General features: G+C 41.3%; 1 protein-coding gene across 1 annotated transcript in view; it reads left to right on the forward strand.

Moving 5' to 3' along the window:
* LOC132866382 (somatostatin receptor type 5) overlaps window positions 1–18,411 on the forward strand; it is a 57,232-nt gene extending 38,821 nt beyond the window's left edge. The window contains exon 3 of the mRNA XM_060899136.1: window positions 15,607–18,411. Within this exon, the coding sequence (XP_060755119.1) occupies window positions 15,607–15,690 (84 nt within the window). The 3' untranslated portion in view covers window positions 15,691–18,411. The remainder of the gene's footprint in view (window positions 1–15,606) is intronic.
* Window positions 18,412–20,638: the final 2,227 nt, after the last annotated feature.

A 20,638-nucleotide genomic window follows, 5' to 3' on the forward strand; every position in this document is an offset into this window, starting at 1 on the left:
ATACAGATACAGTTAACAGTTATTCCACTCAGTCATACATGAGCTAATAGCTGATGAGGCACGTAGCACCGAGTTGTTTATAATCCATGTACGACAAGACTGAGTGGAATAACTGTTTTATTCTATTCACATTCACTGGATTTTGAAAAACACAGCATTTTTATTTTTTGCAAATTCGATAAATAAAAACTTTATACAAAACGTCCGGCAAAATAATTTCCGCTTATAACGGGGGAAGCCATGGCCTAATAGTCAGAGAAGCAGCTTTGGCACCAAAAGGTCACTGATTCAATTCCCTGGACTAGCAGGAATGGCTGAAGTGCCCTTGAGGAAGGCACCTAAGCCCCAACTGCTCCCCAGGCTGCTCTGGGTATGTTATGGTATATGTCGCTCTAGATAAGAGCATCTGCTAAATGCCATTAATGTAATGTAAAATGTAAGCAAACCGACGAAATGACAGGAGCAATTTGTGAAAAATGTGATAATAATAATTTAAAAACCCCCAAAAGATATGTTTTTACCATCAAATAGTTTTATTCCATATTTTGTTGCTTTTTTTATTTGTATTTTTTGGGGTTTTATTTTCGAGTAGAGTTTTTAGCCAATCAGAGCATACGATTGCTCATATCCAGTGAATGTGGATAGAATAAATTTGGATATTTGGCGCACAGATACACATACTGTACATGTATAGATCGTGTTGTTGCTTTACACCCCATTATGCAGCATAATGTCATGAAATATTAGAGCAAGCCCCCAAAATCCATAACAACAATCTAAACCCAGTCCTCCGTCACAGGTTATTGTACTGATTTACTACTCAGTTGAAATACTTGAGTGAAATACTGCATGCTGATCGTACATGCAACCTGTCAGTTTAAAGTAAACAAATTTCAGTACATCAAGTAAATCTCAAATATAGCTGGAACTAGAAGGGCACGCATTAGAGTGTATATCTCCGCCAAGCCACATATTATCAACATCCAAATCAAAATCACTTGAACCTAGGATAATACTAAAGCTGTCCACCAAATTTCATCCAAATCTGTTCACTACTTTTTGAGTTACGTTGGGAACAGGCAAACAAATCGAGGCGAAAACAGAACCTCGTCCAATACAGTTGGTGGAGGTAATTAAAATATTTATTAGAATAATAACAACACCACATAATATAATGACCTCGAGGGGAAGAGGGTCATTGGTGTTTCTCTTTTTCATTTTATAAACTAAAGTGTTGACATCCCCAATTCATATCCAGCTCTCCATTTCGTTCTCACTGAGCTGAATATAGGATCGCCAATTAGGAGTTGAGAAATTCACCCCCTTGCCAATTTTTGACTCAGGCTGACACAAAAATCTGCAGGTTAAAGCCAATAACTGTTTAAAGTCAGGGTCGAAGTCATGGAGTGTAACTCCAGCATTAGACTAAAATCCAGTTTCACAATGCCTGAGCTTGTGAAGCGGAGCAGACAGATCCAGATGTCTCTCAGCTCAAGTCTGCCAAATCTGCTTAAATGTTCAAGGGATCAGAACTCTGAGCTAAACTCATTCCATAAATGCTTGACTGACACACTCCCGTACATACACACACACTCTTTATAGTTCTGTCTTTTTGTTGTTTTCCAATAACTTGTGTATCAGCAGTTGGCACAGTGGTTCAGCAGGTTATTGGCTCATTCGGCTGACAGGCGATGAGCTTATGCTATCGTGTCCACATTTCACAAAAATTGTTCCTCTTTCTCAATTCTTCACTGATTTTTATTCTTTTTTGGCAGGAAGGTAGGTCTTCCTGGGTGCATATACATTAGCGTCTACCCAAATTTGCATAACTGCAATTAATAACAAAGATATGGAGTAATTAAGCCCTAATGAGCAGTTTCCACACAAATCGCTTCTTCTCCCTCAATTCTTCACCAATTTTGATCCTTTCTGGCATGAAGGTGGGATACCTAGGGTACATATAACTTCTGCACAGATTTGCTTAATTGTGCCAACTACTACCAGACTATACCCTTTGGATATATAGAGATATTTTGGTGTAAATTCATGGACAAGACTGGTGTCAGAAATTTAAAAAATATTGGCGCTGGATTGGTTGAGAGTAGAACTGTGCAAGGTTGCCCACTTTAGATCGTTCCTTCTGGACTAGACGGGGCTGAAGTGAGCTGCGTCATCATTGACAGTCTCGTTTTGGTGTCTTAAAGTTCTCAGGTTTGGGGTTCTGGAGCTCCAGACATTCAAGTTGCTAACCTTAGAAATTAAAGTTCATCTGCTGCCTTATAAACATAAGTAAACTCAACTCAAAGAAAACCTTTTCTTTCAACTCAAAAAATTAAGTTATTCAAGTCGTTTAGTCAAGACAATGGATTATCTCATCTCATCTCATTATCTGTAGCCGCTTTATCCTGTTTTACAGGGTCGCAGGCAAGCTGGAGCCTATCCCAGCTGACTACGGGCGAAAGGCGGGGTACACCCTGGACAAGTCGCCAGGTCATCACAGGGCTGACACATAGACACAGACAACCATTCACACACCTTCACATTCACACCTACGCTCAATTTAGAGTCACCAGTTAACCTAACCTGCATGTCTTTGGACTGTGGGGGAAACCGGAGCACCCGGAGGAAACCCACGCGGACACGGGGAGAACATGCAAACTCCGCACAGAAAGGCCCTCGCCGGCCACGGGGCTCGAACCCAGGACCTTCTTGCTGTGAGGCGACAGCGCTAACCACTACACCACCGTGCCGCCCCACAATGGATTATTTGAAGTTTAATTTTGAAAACTTCTAAACTTGAGTTCACTATCCAAAAATTGGAGTTAAAAAGAAGAAACAAGTTCACGTAACTTCATGTGGGTGTTATCTGGTACATGTTGTTGAGCAGACTCGAACCAAATTTGGACCATGTGTGTTTTGCCATACCTATCAAACTTGGTGGGAATTTCTTTTTATAGCACTGAGGTATGGCTGATGAGGATGAAGACCACACATGGCAGGGAGTTGAGTTGGTTATCGTCTGGTTACAGTGTTGCTCTGGCTGTACAGATGTACGCTGGATTTGAGCCGGTATTCATTCCCATGTGTCCGCCAGATAACAGCTGCTGATACGATATATATCTTGACCAAAATACAGTTTGCTGACTGGAATGGAAATTATCAGATAGTCCCTCCAAGGTCACAACCATCACACATTCCTGTCACTGTGAGAACATTCAGCCCCCACGTAGATATGACATAGATACATGACCAAGGGGGCGGCACAGTGGTGTAGTGGTTAGCGCTGTCGCCTCACAGCAAGAAGGTCCTGGGTTCGAGCCCCATGGCCGGCGAGGGCCTTTCTGTGTGGAGTTTGCATGTTCTCCCCGTATCTGCGTGGGTTTCCTCCGGGTGCTCCGGTTTCCCCCACAGTCCAAAGACATGCAGGTTAGGTTAACTGGTGACTCTAAATTGACCGTAGGTGTGAATGTGAGTGTGAAAGGTTGTCTGTGTCTATGTGTCAGCCCTGTGATGACCTGGCGACTTGTCCAGGGTGTACCCCGCCTTTCGCCCGTAGTCAGCTGGGATAGGCTCCAGCTTGCCTGCGACCCTGTAGAAGGATAAAGCGGCTAGAGATAATGAGATGAGATGAGACATGACCAAGGGGGCCTTTAACTATGCACAAACCTGAGTAACTTTTTAACAGATTATTCAAAGTCAAAAGGTCAAAGTGAATCATTTATTCATTATTAAATGAGAGTAGGAAGTTTATTATTAGCTCATCCGGCCGCTTCTTCTCTCTCAATTATTCACCGATTTTTATTCTTTTTGGCAGGAAGGTCAGTCTGCCTGGGGTGCATATAGCTTCTACCCAAATTTGCATAATTGCAATTAATAATGAAGATATGGAGTAATTAATTAATCCCTAACGAGCAGTTTCCACACAAATCACTTCTTCTCCCTCAATTCTTCACTGATTTTGATTCTTTCTGGCATGAAGGTAGGGGGACCTAGGGTCCATATAACTTCTACCCAGATTTGCTTCATTACAATTAATGAAGTTATAGACTAGTTAAGCCTTAATGAGTGAGCAGTTCAACAAAAATAGCTTCTTTTTGGTCAATTCCTCACCGTTTTGGATTCTTTCCAGCAAATAGGTCGATATTCCTAGGGTGGATATCGCTTCTATATGGGTCCGTCTCAGAAACTGGTCTCTCATTTGGGACATTATGGCGAAAAAATACATTTTCTAATTTTACTATTTTTTTTTGCATTTAACTAACACTCAATGTTTCTTTTGTCATGTTTAATAAGAATAAAGATAGTATCTTGCTTTGTCTGGCCTCCACTGTGGAAATTTTTTTTGATTACAATTCAAATGCTTTTGTAAAAGTGTTTCCATATAAAATAACTCCATCATGAAGAATTAAAGCCCCTCCTTCACAGATGAGTGAAAATATTGAATACATTTCCTCTTTTTGATTGCTTGGGTTAAAAATGCCAAGTTATGATGACTGAATTGATGATTCACTTAAATATGAATAATATGATACATTTTGGGTGTTTGATATGGTGAAATAGGACACAATGGAAAAATCAAGAACACACCGGAAAGATGAGAATAACGGCAGTGGTAAAAGAACAGCGACTGTACCGGCTGAAGGTCGCGCGGGTCTCTGCTGCGGCGCGCGAGCAACGGGACATCACTACCGCACCGGACGGAGCGCGAGGCGGGGGCGGGGCAAAATGACTGGCCGTAGATTCTATCAAAAGTTTGATCTAAATTGACCATGGTTGCAAAATATTGGCCATAAATACGCAAACACTATGAAATATGAAAGTAAGATGAAAAAGAAACATTCTATTGCCTTATACTGCAAGACTAAAACAAAATAAAACTGTCAAAACTCACCTTTTCAGTGATAACGCCCGAACAGATCACCCACGTAACAGAGAGACCGCAAATGGAAGCGCGATCAACTTCTAACTGCTGGAGTGGAAAATTCCATTCTACACATGCAAATTGTTAATGTGTGTCCTTCCCCGCACACAAATAACACGCTACGGTAAAAAATAGACCACAACTCATTTTATAGCTCAGAAATTCATACAAGACCAGCTACCATCGTAACATATTCTGTAAGAAACATATTCTATACCTAACTTTCAGCTTTCGTTTTAAAAAACAGAATCGGAGATTTATAACTAAATGTTTATATGGCGTAGTGATTTTAAGTTCCTACTTTTGGTGAGGTCGTGACCTTGACCCTGAGGCTTTCCGTTTAGATCAAAACACACGATCGTATTGGTTTTGGGTTTGCGGAAAACGGAGTTACGACGGTGATCAAATATTCTGCATGATGTTTTATTACGGTTATGATGATTCTGTGAGCGCACCAATCCTTAGGTGGATAAAGTTACAACTTAAAATACAATCAGTGATAACTGTAGACTTTTCAGTGGACTACAACCTTTTTAAGGGAATGCGATGTAGTCGACCATTTATCATGTCCCAGATCAAGCCGCCATTTTTCCACTAATTTGCAGAATCTTTGCCAAATTCTGAATATTCACATCAAAGATTTAGTTTATCTGTATTATTTCTTTCATCATTTTATTTCAAATTAAAACCAACATCACCATTCAAAACCGTATAGTTTATTGACTGTGAGTATATTTAGTGGGGGACCCCCACAGTACCCAGTTTCTGAGACAGACCCATATATAGCTTGTATATAGTGTATATAGCTTGCAACATTCATTATGCAAGGTGGCCCACTTTAGATCGTTCCTTCTGGACTAGATGGGGCTGGAGTGAGCTACGCCCTCATTGACGGTCTTGTTATTACTATTATTATTTTATTTCCCCCCCAGTTTTCTTCCTAATTTAGTCATGGCCAATTCCCACCCACTAGACATCCCTCCCCTATCACATGATAGCTACCAACCAGGAAGGGTAAAAGCTATCAAGTGCTTCCTCCAGGGGATTGCTATCCATTGTCCAAGCTCATAGACACCCCTGATTGGCTCATCTCACTGTAATTGACAGGGGAGAGAGAGAATGCCACGCTGCCCTCTTGAACGCATGGCCAATTTTGCTCTCTCAGCCCATGTTTACATTAGACCGTATCAGTGGATCATCAGATTAACGTTTTTAAAACGATTAGTGTGCACACAGCAACACCAATACACGATTTGCGTGCACACAGCAACACCAATACACGGATACGCTCGGCTCCGCAGGCATCCTGCGCTCCAAATCACTCCGCCCTGAACAGCGAGTGCCCTCTGGAGGGTGCGCACTCCGGCCTTGCGCAGCTCACAGAGCGCGCGAGTGAAGTGCACGAGCAGTGATTCGGGACTGAGCCGCTGTGTGTGAGATCCCAGCGCATATCACTTACCACTTGCAAGTGGAAGGATGGCAAGCCTAAAGACAATCATAACTACACAATGGGCAGTATTTGCATCAGTATTTGCAGTATTTTCATACTTTTATACTCTTTAATGAAAGGTGATACAAGGCGGAAGTCCGCGCCGTTTTTCAGCAGTCGCGTCACATGACCAACACCAGCGAATCAGGAAGGTGGATGTCACAGTGACGTTGTCCAATGACGACGCCAGCTAGAGCTCAGCACAGCGTATCCGCGTATTCTCAATGTTTACACAGCACCGGAGCTGACACGATCTGGATTGAATACGTGGACCCTGGCGGATTCCCGTTTCCCGGCGTTTCCAGGCGGTTTAATGTAAACAGACAGTGCATCCGTGAAGAAAACGAGACAGATACGGTCTAATGTAAACTTTGCCTCAGACTCCTGATCGCAGAGGGCTGTGGGATCATCAGGATTCAAACTAGTGATCTCTGGATGCTAAACCAAGCACTTTTCTGTTGTGCCCCTGGGAAACTATGCGAGGTTTATTAATCAGAATTAAAATATTGTCAGAACTGATTCCCACTAGATATGTGCAAATAATTTCTGCATCATTTCTCAGCGAAGACCTTTTTATCTATTAAAATTCAATAAATTTTGTTTGAAATACATCTGGGGTTTTCTTGGTTCGAAGGAATTTATCTTGCTTCTTGATTAGTTTTTGAAGAAAGTAAAGTGAATTTTAAGCACACACACACACACACACACACACACACACACACACACACACACACACACACACACACACACACACACACACACACACATCCTTGATGCATTGATAAATTAGCTGCTTTTCCATCTTGCCTTGCCAGTTAATTAAGTCTAAAACCAACAAGGTGCTTTAAGTTAGATCTGTGCATTTTCCTTACAAATGCTAGTCCACAGATTAACTTATTGGTAAGTCATGTTTAAGTCTGGTTACTATCATGCTAATTCATGTTCTAGCATGTTCATTATTATACTATAATGGTGGATTGGTATGGATTTACACTTCTAGGGATATTAAACACAATTTCAAGATATGCAAGTACCAAAGTCTAAGAGCAGCTGTTGACATTCAAGAGATATTATATAAAAAAAACCACACCACAGACTCATCCAGTATAACCCAGGAGGGGTCTAACCCAATTATTCAATGGTTCTGCCTTATGTTTGAAGAAAATAAATATTTTTATGCCAGTGAAATTTGATTCAGAAAGCAATTTACATTAAAAGTAAATAAATGGCATGGCTCTCAGACGCTAACTCTAACCTTAACCAGTCAATACTTATAACGTCTGTTTGATACAAATTCATGTCAGTGTACTGGATAAACACACTAATCCCACATATCCCAAAATCTCCAGTTAAATTAAAGTTCATTACAGAAAAAAATCAATGCAAAGAAAAGGTCAAGAGGGAAAGAAATAGCAAAAATTAAGCCTACACAGCTTCCCTGAAGACTTAACATTCATAGAAATCCTTCTCTACACCCCAGCCAACCATACATCAACTGATCATACCTTATCCAGAAGAAACATCTTGCTGTTCCTCAAATACACTATGGGTTGTCCATCATGCATGGTCCATGGTGAATTTCAGAGTCAGATGTTTATCTCCACAGCTGGAGATAAATGCACAAGGGACCATGATACCAGCCTGATTTTTCCTGCCTGCTGTTTTAATATCTCACACGTTGGTGTGTACCAACAGACCAGAGACAGCCTGAGGTCAGCCAGGTCTGCAGGAAACAACGGAAAAAAGAAATAACTCTCAGAAAAAGCATTCAGGACAGGTTATTTCAGGTTATTTCAGGTTGTTTATATCGATAACCAATAACACTTTGAGCTTTCTAAAAGGGTTCAAGTTGGAATCTGTTCTAAAGTGGAGGCCATCTGATGGATGGGTTTTAGCCTAAAAAATGTGCAGTAGAACAAAATAAAGTAATCTTTAACAGTGGATTGATAGATCCATGTTTGTATGGATAGATGTGTAGATGGATGGATGTTTGAGTAGATAGATAGATAGATAGATAGATAGATAGATAGATAGATAGATAGATAGATAGATAGATGTGTAGATGGATGGATGTTTGGATAGATAGATAGATAGATAGATAGATAGATAGATAGATAGATAGATAGATAGATAGATAGATAGATAGATAGAATGTGTGTGCTCATTGCTCACTTGTATGTGCATGTGTGTGTTCACTGCTTCAGATGGGTTAAATGCAGAGGTTAAATTTCACTGTGTGCTTAAGTCTGTGCTTGAGTGTACATGTGACAAATAAAGGCTTCTTGGCTTGGCTTCTTGGATGGATAGATGTTAGGATGGATGGATGGATTGATTGATAGGTAAATAGAAATTTTGATGGATGGATGTTTTAATAGATAGATAGATAGATAGATAGATAGATAGATAGATAGATAGATAGATAGATAGATAGATAGATAGATAGATTGATTGATTGATTGATTGATTCTTGGATGGATGGAGGATGGATATATTGATAGATGGATGTTTGGATGGATGGGTTGATAGATATATATTGATGTTGGATGTATAGATGTTAGGATATTTGGATGGAAGGACGGCTGTTAGGATGGATGGATGGATGAATGGCAAGGCAAGGCAAGTTTATTTATATAGCACATTTCATACACAGTGGCAGTTCAATGTGCTTTACAGAAGTAAAAGCAGAACAGTAAACAATAGAAAATAAAATTACATAAAATAAATGGGGAAGAAAAATAATAAGAATTAAACAATAGTAGAAATTAAATTAATAAAATGAAATAAAGTTAATCAGCCTCGAAATTAATTATTATTATGGATTTAACTCATAAAGCCATATGAATGGATGGACAGATGTTTGGATGGATGGATGTTTGGATGGATTGATTGATGACAGAAATTTGGATGGACGGATGTTAGGATGGATGGATGGATGGATTGATTGATGGTAGATAGAAATTTGGATGGATGGATGGATGGATAGATGGATGGACAGATGTTAGGATGGACGGATGGATGGATTGATTGATGGAAATTTGGATGGATGGATGGATGCATGTTAGGATGGATGAATGCATATTTCATTTTTGAATTTCAGCCTGTAAATAATCACCCCTCCCTCTCCCCTTCTCTATTTTCCAATTTTAAAATTTAATATCTATCTATCTATCTATCTATCTATCTATCTATCTATCTATCTATCTATCTATCTATCTATCTATCTATCTATATACAGAATATTTTAATATTAAGATGTTCTATTTAAGCTTTTATTGGATTAAATGTTATGTCCTTTGCCGTTTATTCTTTTAGTATTTTATATATAATTATTAAGTAAATCATTTTGAACTGCTTTTTGTATGAAAGGTGCTATATAAATAAAGATTATTATTATTATTATTATTATTATTATTATGGGCGGCACGGTGGTGTAGTGGTTAGCTCTGTTGCCTCACAGCAAGAAGGTCCGGGTTCGAGCCCCGTGGCCGGCGAGGGCCTTTCTGTGTGGAGTTTGCATGTTCTCCCCGTGTCCGCGTGGGTTTCCTCTGGGTGCTCCGGTTTCCCCCACAGTCCAAAGACATGCAGGTTAGGTTAACTGGTGACTCTAAATTGAGCGTAGGTGTGAATGTGAGTGTGAATGGTTGTCTGTGTCTATGTGTCAGCCCTGTGATGACCTGGCGACTTGTCCAGGGTGTACCCCGCCTTTCGCCCGTAGTCAGCTGGGATAGGCTCCAGCTTGCCTGCGACCCTGTAGAACAGGATAAAGCGGCTAGAGATAATGAGATGAGATGAGATGGCCAGTCACCAGAGAGCTCGTCCCTTTTCACCTGACAGCTCCCAGACAGGAGGGTGAAGGCTATCACACAGTTCCTCGAACTGCACAGCATGCTCGGAGGAAAGTACTTTCTGCCCACCTTTGTTTGCATGAACTCACAGATGCCCATGATTGGCTAGTGCCACTTTTAATTGACAGGGGAGAGAGAGTATGCCACTCCTCCCTGACAGCACAGGCTCATTTTGCTTTGTTGAGTTCCTGGCCATGGATCATCATGATCTAGAGCAGGGGTTCCCAAACTTTTCCATGCCAAGGCCCCCCAAACAGCATTAGCTTCTGGCCGGGGACCCCCTTTGCAAACCCACAGACAATGCTACAAAATATGTAAAGAAACATCAACTTTTAGAATGTTTTCTCTTACTTTTATTCAATAGTCAATAATTGTTACATTTGTTTAGCATAAGAATATTATTCACTAACATGTTTTCAACACACATATTTTCGCACTGAACAATAAACTGTATAACCTCCTGTAGTACCTGATTCAACTCGTTATCCATCCTTTTTGCGACCAGTGCCTCGCGATGGAGCATGCAGTGTGTGGCCACTACATGCGGGGCCTTCTGCTTAATGAGCGCGGTCACGCCACTGATCTTCCCGGTCATTGCTGCGGCTCCGTCCGAACACACCCCCACACAACGGGTCCAGTCCAATCCGTTAGACTCGATGTAATCATCCAAAATTTGAAAAATGTCTTTCCCAGTAGTTCTTCTTTCAAGTGCTTTACAAAATAGTATTTCCTCCACAAATCTTTCCTGTGAAATAAATCTGATGTACACAAGCAGTTGGGCCTCATTGGATAAATCTGTGCTCTCATCCAGCTGAAGTGCGAAGTATTCGCTGGCTCTCACCTGCTCCAACAGCTGAGCAGATACGTCTTGAGCCATGTCACCAATCCGTCGGCTCACGGTGTTATCAGAGAGTGGGACAGCATTGATTTTTTTGGCAGCATCCTCACCAAGCAATTCTCGGACAATGTCTTTGGTGGCTGGTAAAATCAAATCTTCTCCAATTGAGTGAGGTTTTTTAGCACGAGCAATGTGGTACGAGGCTAAAAATGATGCCTTCAGGGCCCGCTCGGGGACAGTAGCTTGCTGGGTGAATGCAGCAGATTGCCTGACCAAATGCTCTTCTTTGCGTCTGAAGAAATCTACTGTTTTTTCGGCATCTGTCGGATGTTTTTGTACCAAGTGACGCTGAAGTTTCGAAGGTTTTAAGCACTCGTTTGACAGGGTCTCCAGACAGAGGACGCATTTCGGGCAATCATGGCCATTTTTCTGTATGGCTGTAAAGCCATACTTAATGTATGCTGCCTCATGTTTTCGGATTTTAGTTGGCCAGGACTTCTTAGTTTTTTTTCGCAGCAGTGTCCTCCACAGCAGGGCTGTTGGTTTGTTCCTTCGGTCTCTTCTTCAAAAACCTGTCCATTTTGCGCTAGCAATACGCTAGCTTGAGGAGCAAAGCAGCTTGATAAATGGCGCAAACCGCAACGTCACAGGCAATCGGAGAGATGAGCATGGCAAACAACGTTTCGATATGATGTATTATTATTAATAATTATATTTTATAATAATGATTAAAAAACTAATTACAATATATTTAATAATTATTATTTTTAAAAAGTATATTTTTTCCCGCAATTTTTTTTCATCATCCCTCCAACTTTCTAAGGCCCCCCTAGCGCCCCCTGGCGGCCCCCCAGGGGGCTGCGGCCCCCACTTTGAAAACCACTGATCTAGAGCACAGCAACAGTCTCAGCGCTTTCTGATGAGCCGCAAGATAAACACTAAGATGGCCAATTACAGTATAAACTACTACAATTACTCATTAAAGTGTGCAAATAAAACTCCTAGCAAAATCTTCCAAAAACTCAGAACAGTTTGCTTGTTTATTAGTAAATGAATACCTCCTGAACACCTTTAAGGAACCGTTAGAAAGTCAAAATGTTTCCGGGTTCGACACGTTAGTACTTAAAGGAAAAAAACGGAATTTATGCCATCTTTACGAAAAAAAAAATCCACTAATCCCAAAAACAGGACAACAAGCACTCCTTACTCAACCACATCCTTACAGAACTATGCTAATAAATTAAAATTCAATATGGCAGCTCTTGGTTAGAAGTCACTGTGAATAAAATTCGAATACGCGAGTAAAATTACCAAATGTTAGCAACAATAAATAATGAAAACACTTTAATAAATAAGGTTTCCTTTTTTTGTTTCACAGCAGGTATTTTATACAGATGAGACGTCTGTTTTGAAAATGTTCAGGGAGAATAAACCATGACGTCAGTTCGCGAATCACTCAATCTAATACGCTAACATCTACACTAGCCTTGTAGCAAGTTTCTGGTCCGATGTGCTGCTCTGAGTTAAATAATTTATGTTAATAAACATGTCTGATTGGATAAACGGCAACAGAGGCTCTGCTACATATATCTGAACAGGACATACAGTACTGTGCAAAAGTCTTGGCACTCTATAATATATATTTTTTCATACAAAGTTTGTTATAGATTTCTATTTTATGACTTCTACACTGTTGAAAAGTGTTTGTATCTGAGCATCATATTTCATAAGAGAGCACTTTTCAGATTAAAAAAAATAATAATGAAGCCTACTGGAAAAATTTTGGTGCAAAATGAAGAAGCGAGTGTGACAGTCAAAGTGTCCAGAAGAACTGTGGCTGGTTCTGTAAGATGCTCAGTAAAACCTACAGCTCATTTCCGCATAAAACTGCACTCATTGTGTCTAAGATTACAATTTTATTTTTTTTATAAAGCAAAGTGTCATCTCACACCAAATATCGACTTTGTTTCATTTATTATGGTTTACTTATTCCTGTTTATAGTATTTTTGTAATGTTGAAATTTCATTTCATTATTTTTAAGCCATTTTTGGTCGACAGCATTTCTTTACATGTGCCTAAGACTTTTGTTAATTGCGGAAAGACTTCGCTGCGTCTGCCAGGTGAAAACTCCTGCTGTATGGTGAAAGCACAAGCTGCCTCCAGCAGGAAAAGTACATTCTCGTCGCTTTGTGGTGTCGATAAAGTATACAATTCTTTATATCAAGTGTAAATCTGTTAAATCACACAGAAGACAGGTCCGTGAGGCGCTATAACTGACTCATAAATCAGCGTAATCCATGTAGTTCACAGCATGAGGAAGCTTGGAGCACTGAAATGTTACGCAACTTGTGAATTTGCATAGCTTACAGATAGGAAGGACTATAATGCTGGTATTTTGTGATGTTTTGTGGTATTTTGTGTGATATCAGCGATCTCTGATGTTAAATTACTGATGACTGAGTGGTTTAAAGATCATTAGCTGTTCCGAAAAACCCATATAAAGTCATTTTGGATCAATTTTCCAGAATCCTTATTGAGGTAGAGATAAGCTGCTCTGCAACATGTTCCAATTTCTGCCTCTATTACGGCAAATTATTTTGGATTTTATCGCTGATGTGTGAAACGGCTGCTCACTGTGTCACACTATCAGAGGTGAAAATTTCCGTGCATTTCCGCTTTTCCTCGAGTGTGAGTGTGTGATTGAATTTACAATAATAACAAGGCCAAGCTGTTCTCATTATCGTTAATGAAGTTGCTTTTGCCATGCTGAATGGCTGCAGGAATAGTAACGTGTGTGTGTGTGTGTGTGTGTGTGTGTGTGTGTGTCGTATGAGTGTTTATTCATCTGTGCACAATCAACATACTATTTACAATATAATAAATTTACTCTATATAATAAACACACGTGCACTAAAAAGTGTACGCTTGCACTGTGTAAGGAATAAAACACCTCATGTCATGCTGCCATAGGAAATTAATCAGTGACGGGGTGGTGTGATGAAGCGGATTAGCAGTTAATTTGAAGGTGAAATTAGAGTCAAGTGTTTTCAATCAATGGGATGACAATCAGGTGTGAGTGGGCACCCTGTTTTACAGTATTTAAAGAACAGGGATCTATCAAAGTCTGATCTTCACAACACATGTTTGTGGAAGTGTATCATGGGACGAACAAAGGAGATTTCTGAGGACCTCAGAAAAAGCGCTGTTGATGCTCGTCAGGCTGGAAAAGGTTACAAAACCATCTCTAAAGAGTTTGGACTCCACTAATCCACAGTCAGACAGATTGTGTACAAATGGAGGAAATTCAAGACCATTGTTACCCTCCCCAAGAGTGGTCGACCAACAAAGATCACTCCAAGAGCAAGGCGTGTAATAGTCGGCGAGGTCACAAAGGACCCCAGGGTAACTTCTAAGCAACTGAAGGCCTCTCTCACATTGGCTAATATTAATGTTCATGAGTCCACCATCAGAAGAACACTGAACAACAATGGTGTGCATGGCAGGGTTGCAAGGAGAAAGCCACTGCTCTCCAAAAAGAACATTGCTGCTCGTCTGCAGTTTGCTAAAGATCACGTGGACAAGCCAGAAGGCTATTGGAAAAATGTTTTGTGGACGGATGGGACCAAAATAGAACTTTTTGTTTTAAATGAGAAGCATTATGTTATGTTTTCAATCTGTGAAACATGGTGGTGGTAGTATCATGGTTTGGGCCTGTTTTGCTGCATCTGGGCCAGGACGGCTTGCCATCGTTGATGGAACAATGAATTCTGAATTATACCAGCGAATTCTAAAGGAAAATGTCAGGACATCTGTCCAAGAACTGAATCTCAAGAGAAGGTGGGTCATGCAGCAAGACAACGACCCTGAGCACACAAGTCGTTCTACCAAAGAATGGTTAAAGAAGAATAAAGTTAATGTTTTGGAATGGCCAAGTCAAAGTCCTGACCTTAATCCAATGGAAATGTTGTGGAAGGACCTGAAGCGAGCAGTTCATGTGAGGAAACCCACCAACATCCCAGAGTTGAAGCTGTTCTGTACGGAGGAACGGGCTAAAACTCCTCCAAGCCGGTGTGCAGGACTGATCAACAGTTACCGCAAACGTTTAGTTGCAGTTATTGCTGCACAAGGGGGTCACACCAGATACTGAAAGCAAAGGTTCACATACTTTTGCCACTCACAGATATGTAATATTAGATAATTTTCCCCAATAAATAAATGACCAAGTATAATATTTTGTCTCATTTGTTTAACTGGGTTCTCTTTATCTACTTTTAGGACTTGTGTAAAAATCTGATGTTTTGGGTCATATTTATGCAGAAATATAGAAAATTCTAAAGGGTTCACAAACTTTCAAGCATCACTGTACCTGCATTGCAGTGTTTATTTGATGGGGTTGAGGGTGCCAGTACTAAATACAAAACAGATTGCTTCACATCTACAGGTAGGTGAAACTGTAAAACGTAGATTGAGGGTGTATACGCTTCTCTGAGTGTGTTCTCTGTGTCTCTGCAGGACATGCAGCTGGAGCCACGCTTGGGTCCATCATCAACACTGCAACCAGTGAAATCTAAAGTGATTGGCCAGTCGTTGCTTTAAACCCTGCCCCCTTCTCGCTATCTCTCTCTGTCACAATGCCATCTCCATCCCTCTCTCTCGATCCATCCATATGTCAGTTGGTCATCACTTCTTGATGAAGGTGTGGCCTCATACCCAGACTCCATCCACTGAGACTCCGCCCTCTTCCATGCCCTTAAAATCCCAAACTCCCAAACGCTTTGGCTGCTACTGAGTGTTGCTCTGCCCCTCGCATGCCACGTCCCCCTGCAGGACACTCGGGCTGGACCATAACTTTGTGGATATATACCAAATTATCGATGATGTGTTCCTGGAGTACTCATCTTCAACTCTGTATGCTTTAAACAACAGCTTCTTCTGGACAAAAAAAGAATAATAATAAATCCCCATCTGAGTTTGAATCAAATATGACGCCTCTCTCAGCAGCGCCGTTGCGTTTCTGTGATTATTTTTATATTCATGGCCCCGTGTTCAGCTGGATGTAGTCTGAAGTAAACAGTGAACTGTGCAACTGTGACTCCTGGCCTTCTGCTTTGACATATTGTTTAGTACAATAGTGTGTGATTTGGGATGTTGCCATGGGAACGCTTGGCCTTGTGAGCCTTTGGAAGCCACGACTGTGCAGTCCATTCCTTTGGAGAGGTGTGAATTTAGGGATGTTGAATTACTGTGAGTTGCGTTTAAACAGCCAGTGGTGGAACGTGATACAATACAATCACTGTTTCCTGACAATGACAGGGGTGGAAGGCCACGCCTCCTTCATGGGGATTGACCCTTAGAAGCCACACCTCCTTCACTAGGACTGACCCTTAGAAGCCATGCCTCCTTCACTGGACTGACCCTTAAAAGCCATACCTCCTTCACTAGGACTGACCCTTAGAAGCCATGCCTCCTTCACTGGGACTGACCCTTAGAAGCCATGCCTCCTTCACTAGGACTGACCCTTAGAAGCCATGCCTCCTTCACTAGGACTGACCCTTAGAAGCCATGCCTCCTTCACTAGGACTGACCCTTAGAAGCCACACCTCCTTCACTAGGACTGACCCTTAGAAGCCACACCTCCTTCACTAGGACTGACCCTTAGAAGCCATGCCTCCTTCACTAGGACTGACCCTTAGAAGCCACACCTCCTTCACTAGGACTGACCCTTAGAAGCCATGCCTCCTTCACTAGGACTGACCCTTAGAAGCCATGCCTCCTTCACTAGGACTGACCCTTAGAAGCCACACCTCCTTCACTAGGACTGACCCTTAGAAGCCATGCCTCCTTCACTGGGACTGACCCTTAGAAGCCACGCCTCCTTCACTAGGACTGACCCTTAGAAGCCACACCTCCTTCACTAGGACTGACCCTTAGAAACCATGCCTCCTTCACTAGGACTGACCCTTAGAAGCCATGCCTCCTTCACTAGGACTGACCCTTAGAAGCCACACCTCCTTCACTAGGACTGACCCTTAGAAGCCACACCTCCTTCACTAGGACTGACCCTTAGAAGCCATGCCTCCTTCACTAGGACTGACCCTTAGAAGCCACACCTCCTTCACTAGGACTGACCCTTAGAAGCCATGCCTCCTTCACTGGGACTGACCCTTAGAAGCCATGCCTCCTTCACTAGGACTGACCCTTAGAAGCCACACCTCCTTCACTAGGACTGACCCTTAGAAACCATGCCTCCTTCACTAGGACTGACCCTTAGAAGCCATGCCTCCTTCACTGGACTGACCCTTAGAAGCCACACCTCCTTCACTAGGACTTACCCTTAGAAGCCACGCCTCCTTCACTAGGACTGACCCTTAGAAGCCACGCCTCCTTCACTGGACTGACCCTTAGAAGCCACGCCTCCTTCACTGGGACTGACCCTTCAAAGCCACACCTCTGTCACTGGGACTGACCCTTCAAAGCCAAACCTCCTTCACTGGGACTGACTGTTAGAAACCACACCTCCTTCATTGGGACTGACCCTTAGAAGCCACACCTCCTTCACTAGGACTGACACACAGACACCACACCTCCTTCACTGAGACTAACATTAGGCCACACCTCCTTCATTGGGACTGACCCTTAGAAGCCACACCTCCTTCACGCTGAATAACACTTTAAAGCCATGCCTCCTTCACTAAGACTGACATGCCAAGACCACACCTCCTTCACCGAGAGTAGTATTTAGGCCATGCCTCCTTCACTCTAAATAACACTGTAAAGCCACGCCTCCTTCACTAGAACTGACACACAGAGACCACACATCCTTCACTGAAACTAACACTTAGGCCACACCTCCTTCACTGACACAGACACTGAGGCCACACCTTCTTCACTGAGGCAGCCATACACATAGGCCACGCCTCCTTTATTGGAACTGATGGACACAGATGCCATGCTTCTTTCACTAAGACTGACACGTACATGGAGGGAAAGAGAAAGTTGATTCAGACACGAAGTCATATTTTGTCATAAATATTGACACCCCGTGTGAATCTGTGAATCATTTAATGTGATTTTTACATTTAACGAGAGAAGAAAAAGCAATTCCTGTAAGAATACAGTGTAATATAGTGTAAATGGAATGAAGTGCCTTTCCCATGTTAAAGGGAAGATGTGGATTCACAGCACTTGATGTACAGATACACAGCTGTTCCTCTGCGGTGGCTTGTCTGATTCGCCCTACAGGTTCCCCCCCATTGTGTCTCTGTTTGTTCGTTTGAATGACTCTGTATAAATAAATGTTTCCAGATATTTAATTCAGTTTTGTAATCAAACGCTGACCTGCGTGATCGTTTCCTCTGAGCATTATTTCATTATGTAACCATTTACATCAGTGTATAAACGTGTGTATATAGACTTAAAAGCCTGCAGTGATGTTTATACATATATCTCTCTCACACACACACGCACACACAGTCATCACCTTTTCTCAAATTTAAAGGATTGAACACGAAGGGATTGCTTCTCATCACTTTGTTGGAATTTTCTGTAAAAGACTTTTTGCTGTACTGCTGCCAAAGTGTTTGATTAGTGTGTGTGTGTGTGTGTGTGTGTGTGTGTGTGAGCGCAAGGGCGAGAGCGAGAATATGTGTATTAGATTTTGTTTCTGTATATGTTACAAACGTATTGTGTATTGCATGGTTGATGTCAGATCGTGCATATTTTCTAAAAAACTCATGTTTTGTCCTAAAGAAGAAGCAAGAAGAAGAACAGCTAGATCAATTATCATGCTAGAGTGAACAAATGCTAATCTACGAAGCGTGTGCTGTGATTATTTCACACATTTGGGAAAACGATACACCCTTTTTTCCATTTATAGTTACGTTTGATTTTGCAGAACGTCTGCAAAAAGTTCTGTTGTACATTATAGCAGCTATAACGGTTGTTCCTTCACCAGCCTCTCTTTTATTCTCTCTCTTGAACGTAATAAGACAAAAAAAAAAAACTAGAAAGTGTGAGATCTTCTGTCCTGAAGCATTTCAGAAAAAAGCTACAGCTGTTACAGAGCACTGAAACTGGAGACTCCTTCCATAAATGATGCAGAAACAGCTACACAACAACAGTTATGTGGCGTATGTGCGATACAAGTCCCTGTGAGTTACTATAGAAACTATAACATATCAGACCGAGTACGGTTAAAGAACATGAATCAACACCTTCTGACCAATCAGAATTCAAGAGCGCTGTGATGTAACCAGTAACATGGCAGTATTATCATCACTCTGACCATCCCTGCTGTTCATTCTTCATTCGGGACACAGTTTCAGAAAATCGTCTCTGTGATACTATACCATGATAATTATTGATCATTGTGATAATCAGTTATCAAGACAGTCAAGACTAACATTATTATTACATTCAGGATTCCAGCTGTGCTCTTGTAAACGCCAGAGTCCAGCACCGTTTGCTGATTTTGGTTCCGTCCCAAACACTCCAAATCAAGTCTGGTTAGAGTTCTTCTCAAGAACATCAAGCAATTTCCATTAACGATGACCCAGACATTGCAATCCAAAGACAAAGCAACATAGAGCGTAGTTTTGATGGCGTAACGAGATCATGTGATCAAATGATGGCTTCGAAAATGAAAGTAAAATTCATTATGAAAATCTGCCATAGTTTCCATTAAAGTGACCTTAATAAGAAAGCCTTAATGAATTCTATCAGGTCTCCATGAGGGATGTTTTAAGGTACTATTAAATACCACCAAGTCCTAATACAGCCCCTTCTTCACTGGCCATCAAAATAAACCACCAGGAACCATTAGGAACAACACAATCCATTAAACTAACCCTGTAATCCATCAGGAACCACTAGAACCTTCTGATGCTTCCTAAAACACAGAGCTGTTTATTGTTACTTTTTAGAAAATTTTCCACACTTTCTATTCTTTTTTTTGCCAATTCTCACTCATTATGAATTGTTTGGGAAAAAAATTCTGCAGATGCTGCTGTTGTGGTTCTGTAGATAAAGAACTTTGGTCTTTTAATCACAGCTGGACTGAGAAAAGGTTTTATACCTGCTTGCTATGTGCCTGTATTATACACTGTACAGTACAGTATGAGTTCTCATGACTGAACATATTTGCTTTGTATGTGCTTTTTTTGTCGAAATAAAATGTTGCATCACATGGTTTTACTAGTTCTCTACATTTCTTCTCAATTCGGGATTCTCATATTACATTTGATATATGTTGTCGTATTACTATATTCTGTATATGTTAAATCAACCTGTGTAATGTTGTGTAGATCCCACTTGTGCCACCAAAACAGCTCTGACCTGTGAAGACATGGACTCCAGTAGCTCTCTGAAGGTGTCCTGTGGTATCTGGCACCAAGATGTTAGCAGCAGATGCTTTAAATTCTCTGTAAGTTGTGAAATGGGGCCTCCATGGATCAGATTGAGATCTAGGAACTCATGTTCCTCAAACCATTCCTGAACAGTTATTGCAGTATGGCAGGGTGCATTATCTTGCTGAAAGATGCCACTG

The sequence above is a fragment of the Neoarius graeffei genome, chromosome 18 (assembly GCF_027579695.1).
Source record: "Neoarius graeffei isolate fNeoGra1 chromosome 18, fNeoGra1.pri, whole genome shotgun sequence".
Lineage (NCBI taxonomy): Eukaryota > Metazoa > Chordata > Actinopteri > Siluriformes > Ariidae > Neoarius > Neoarius graeffei.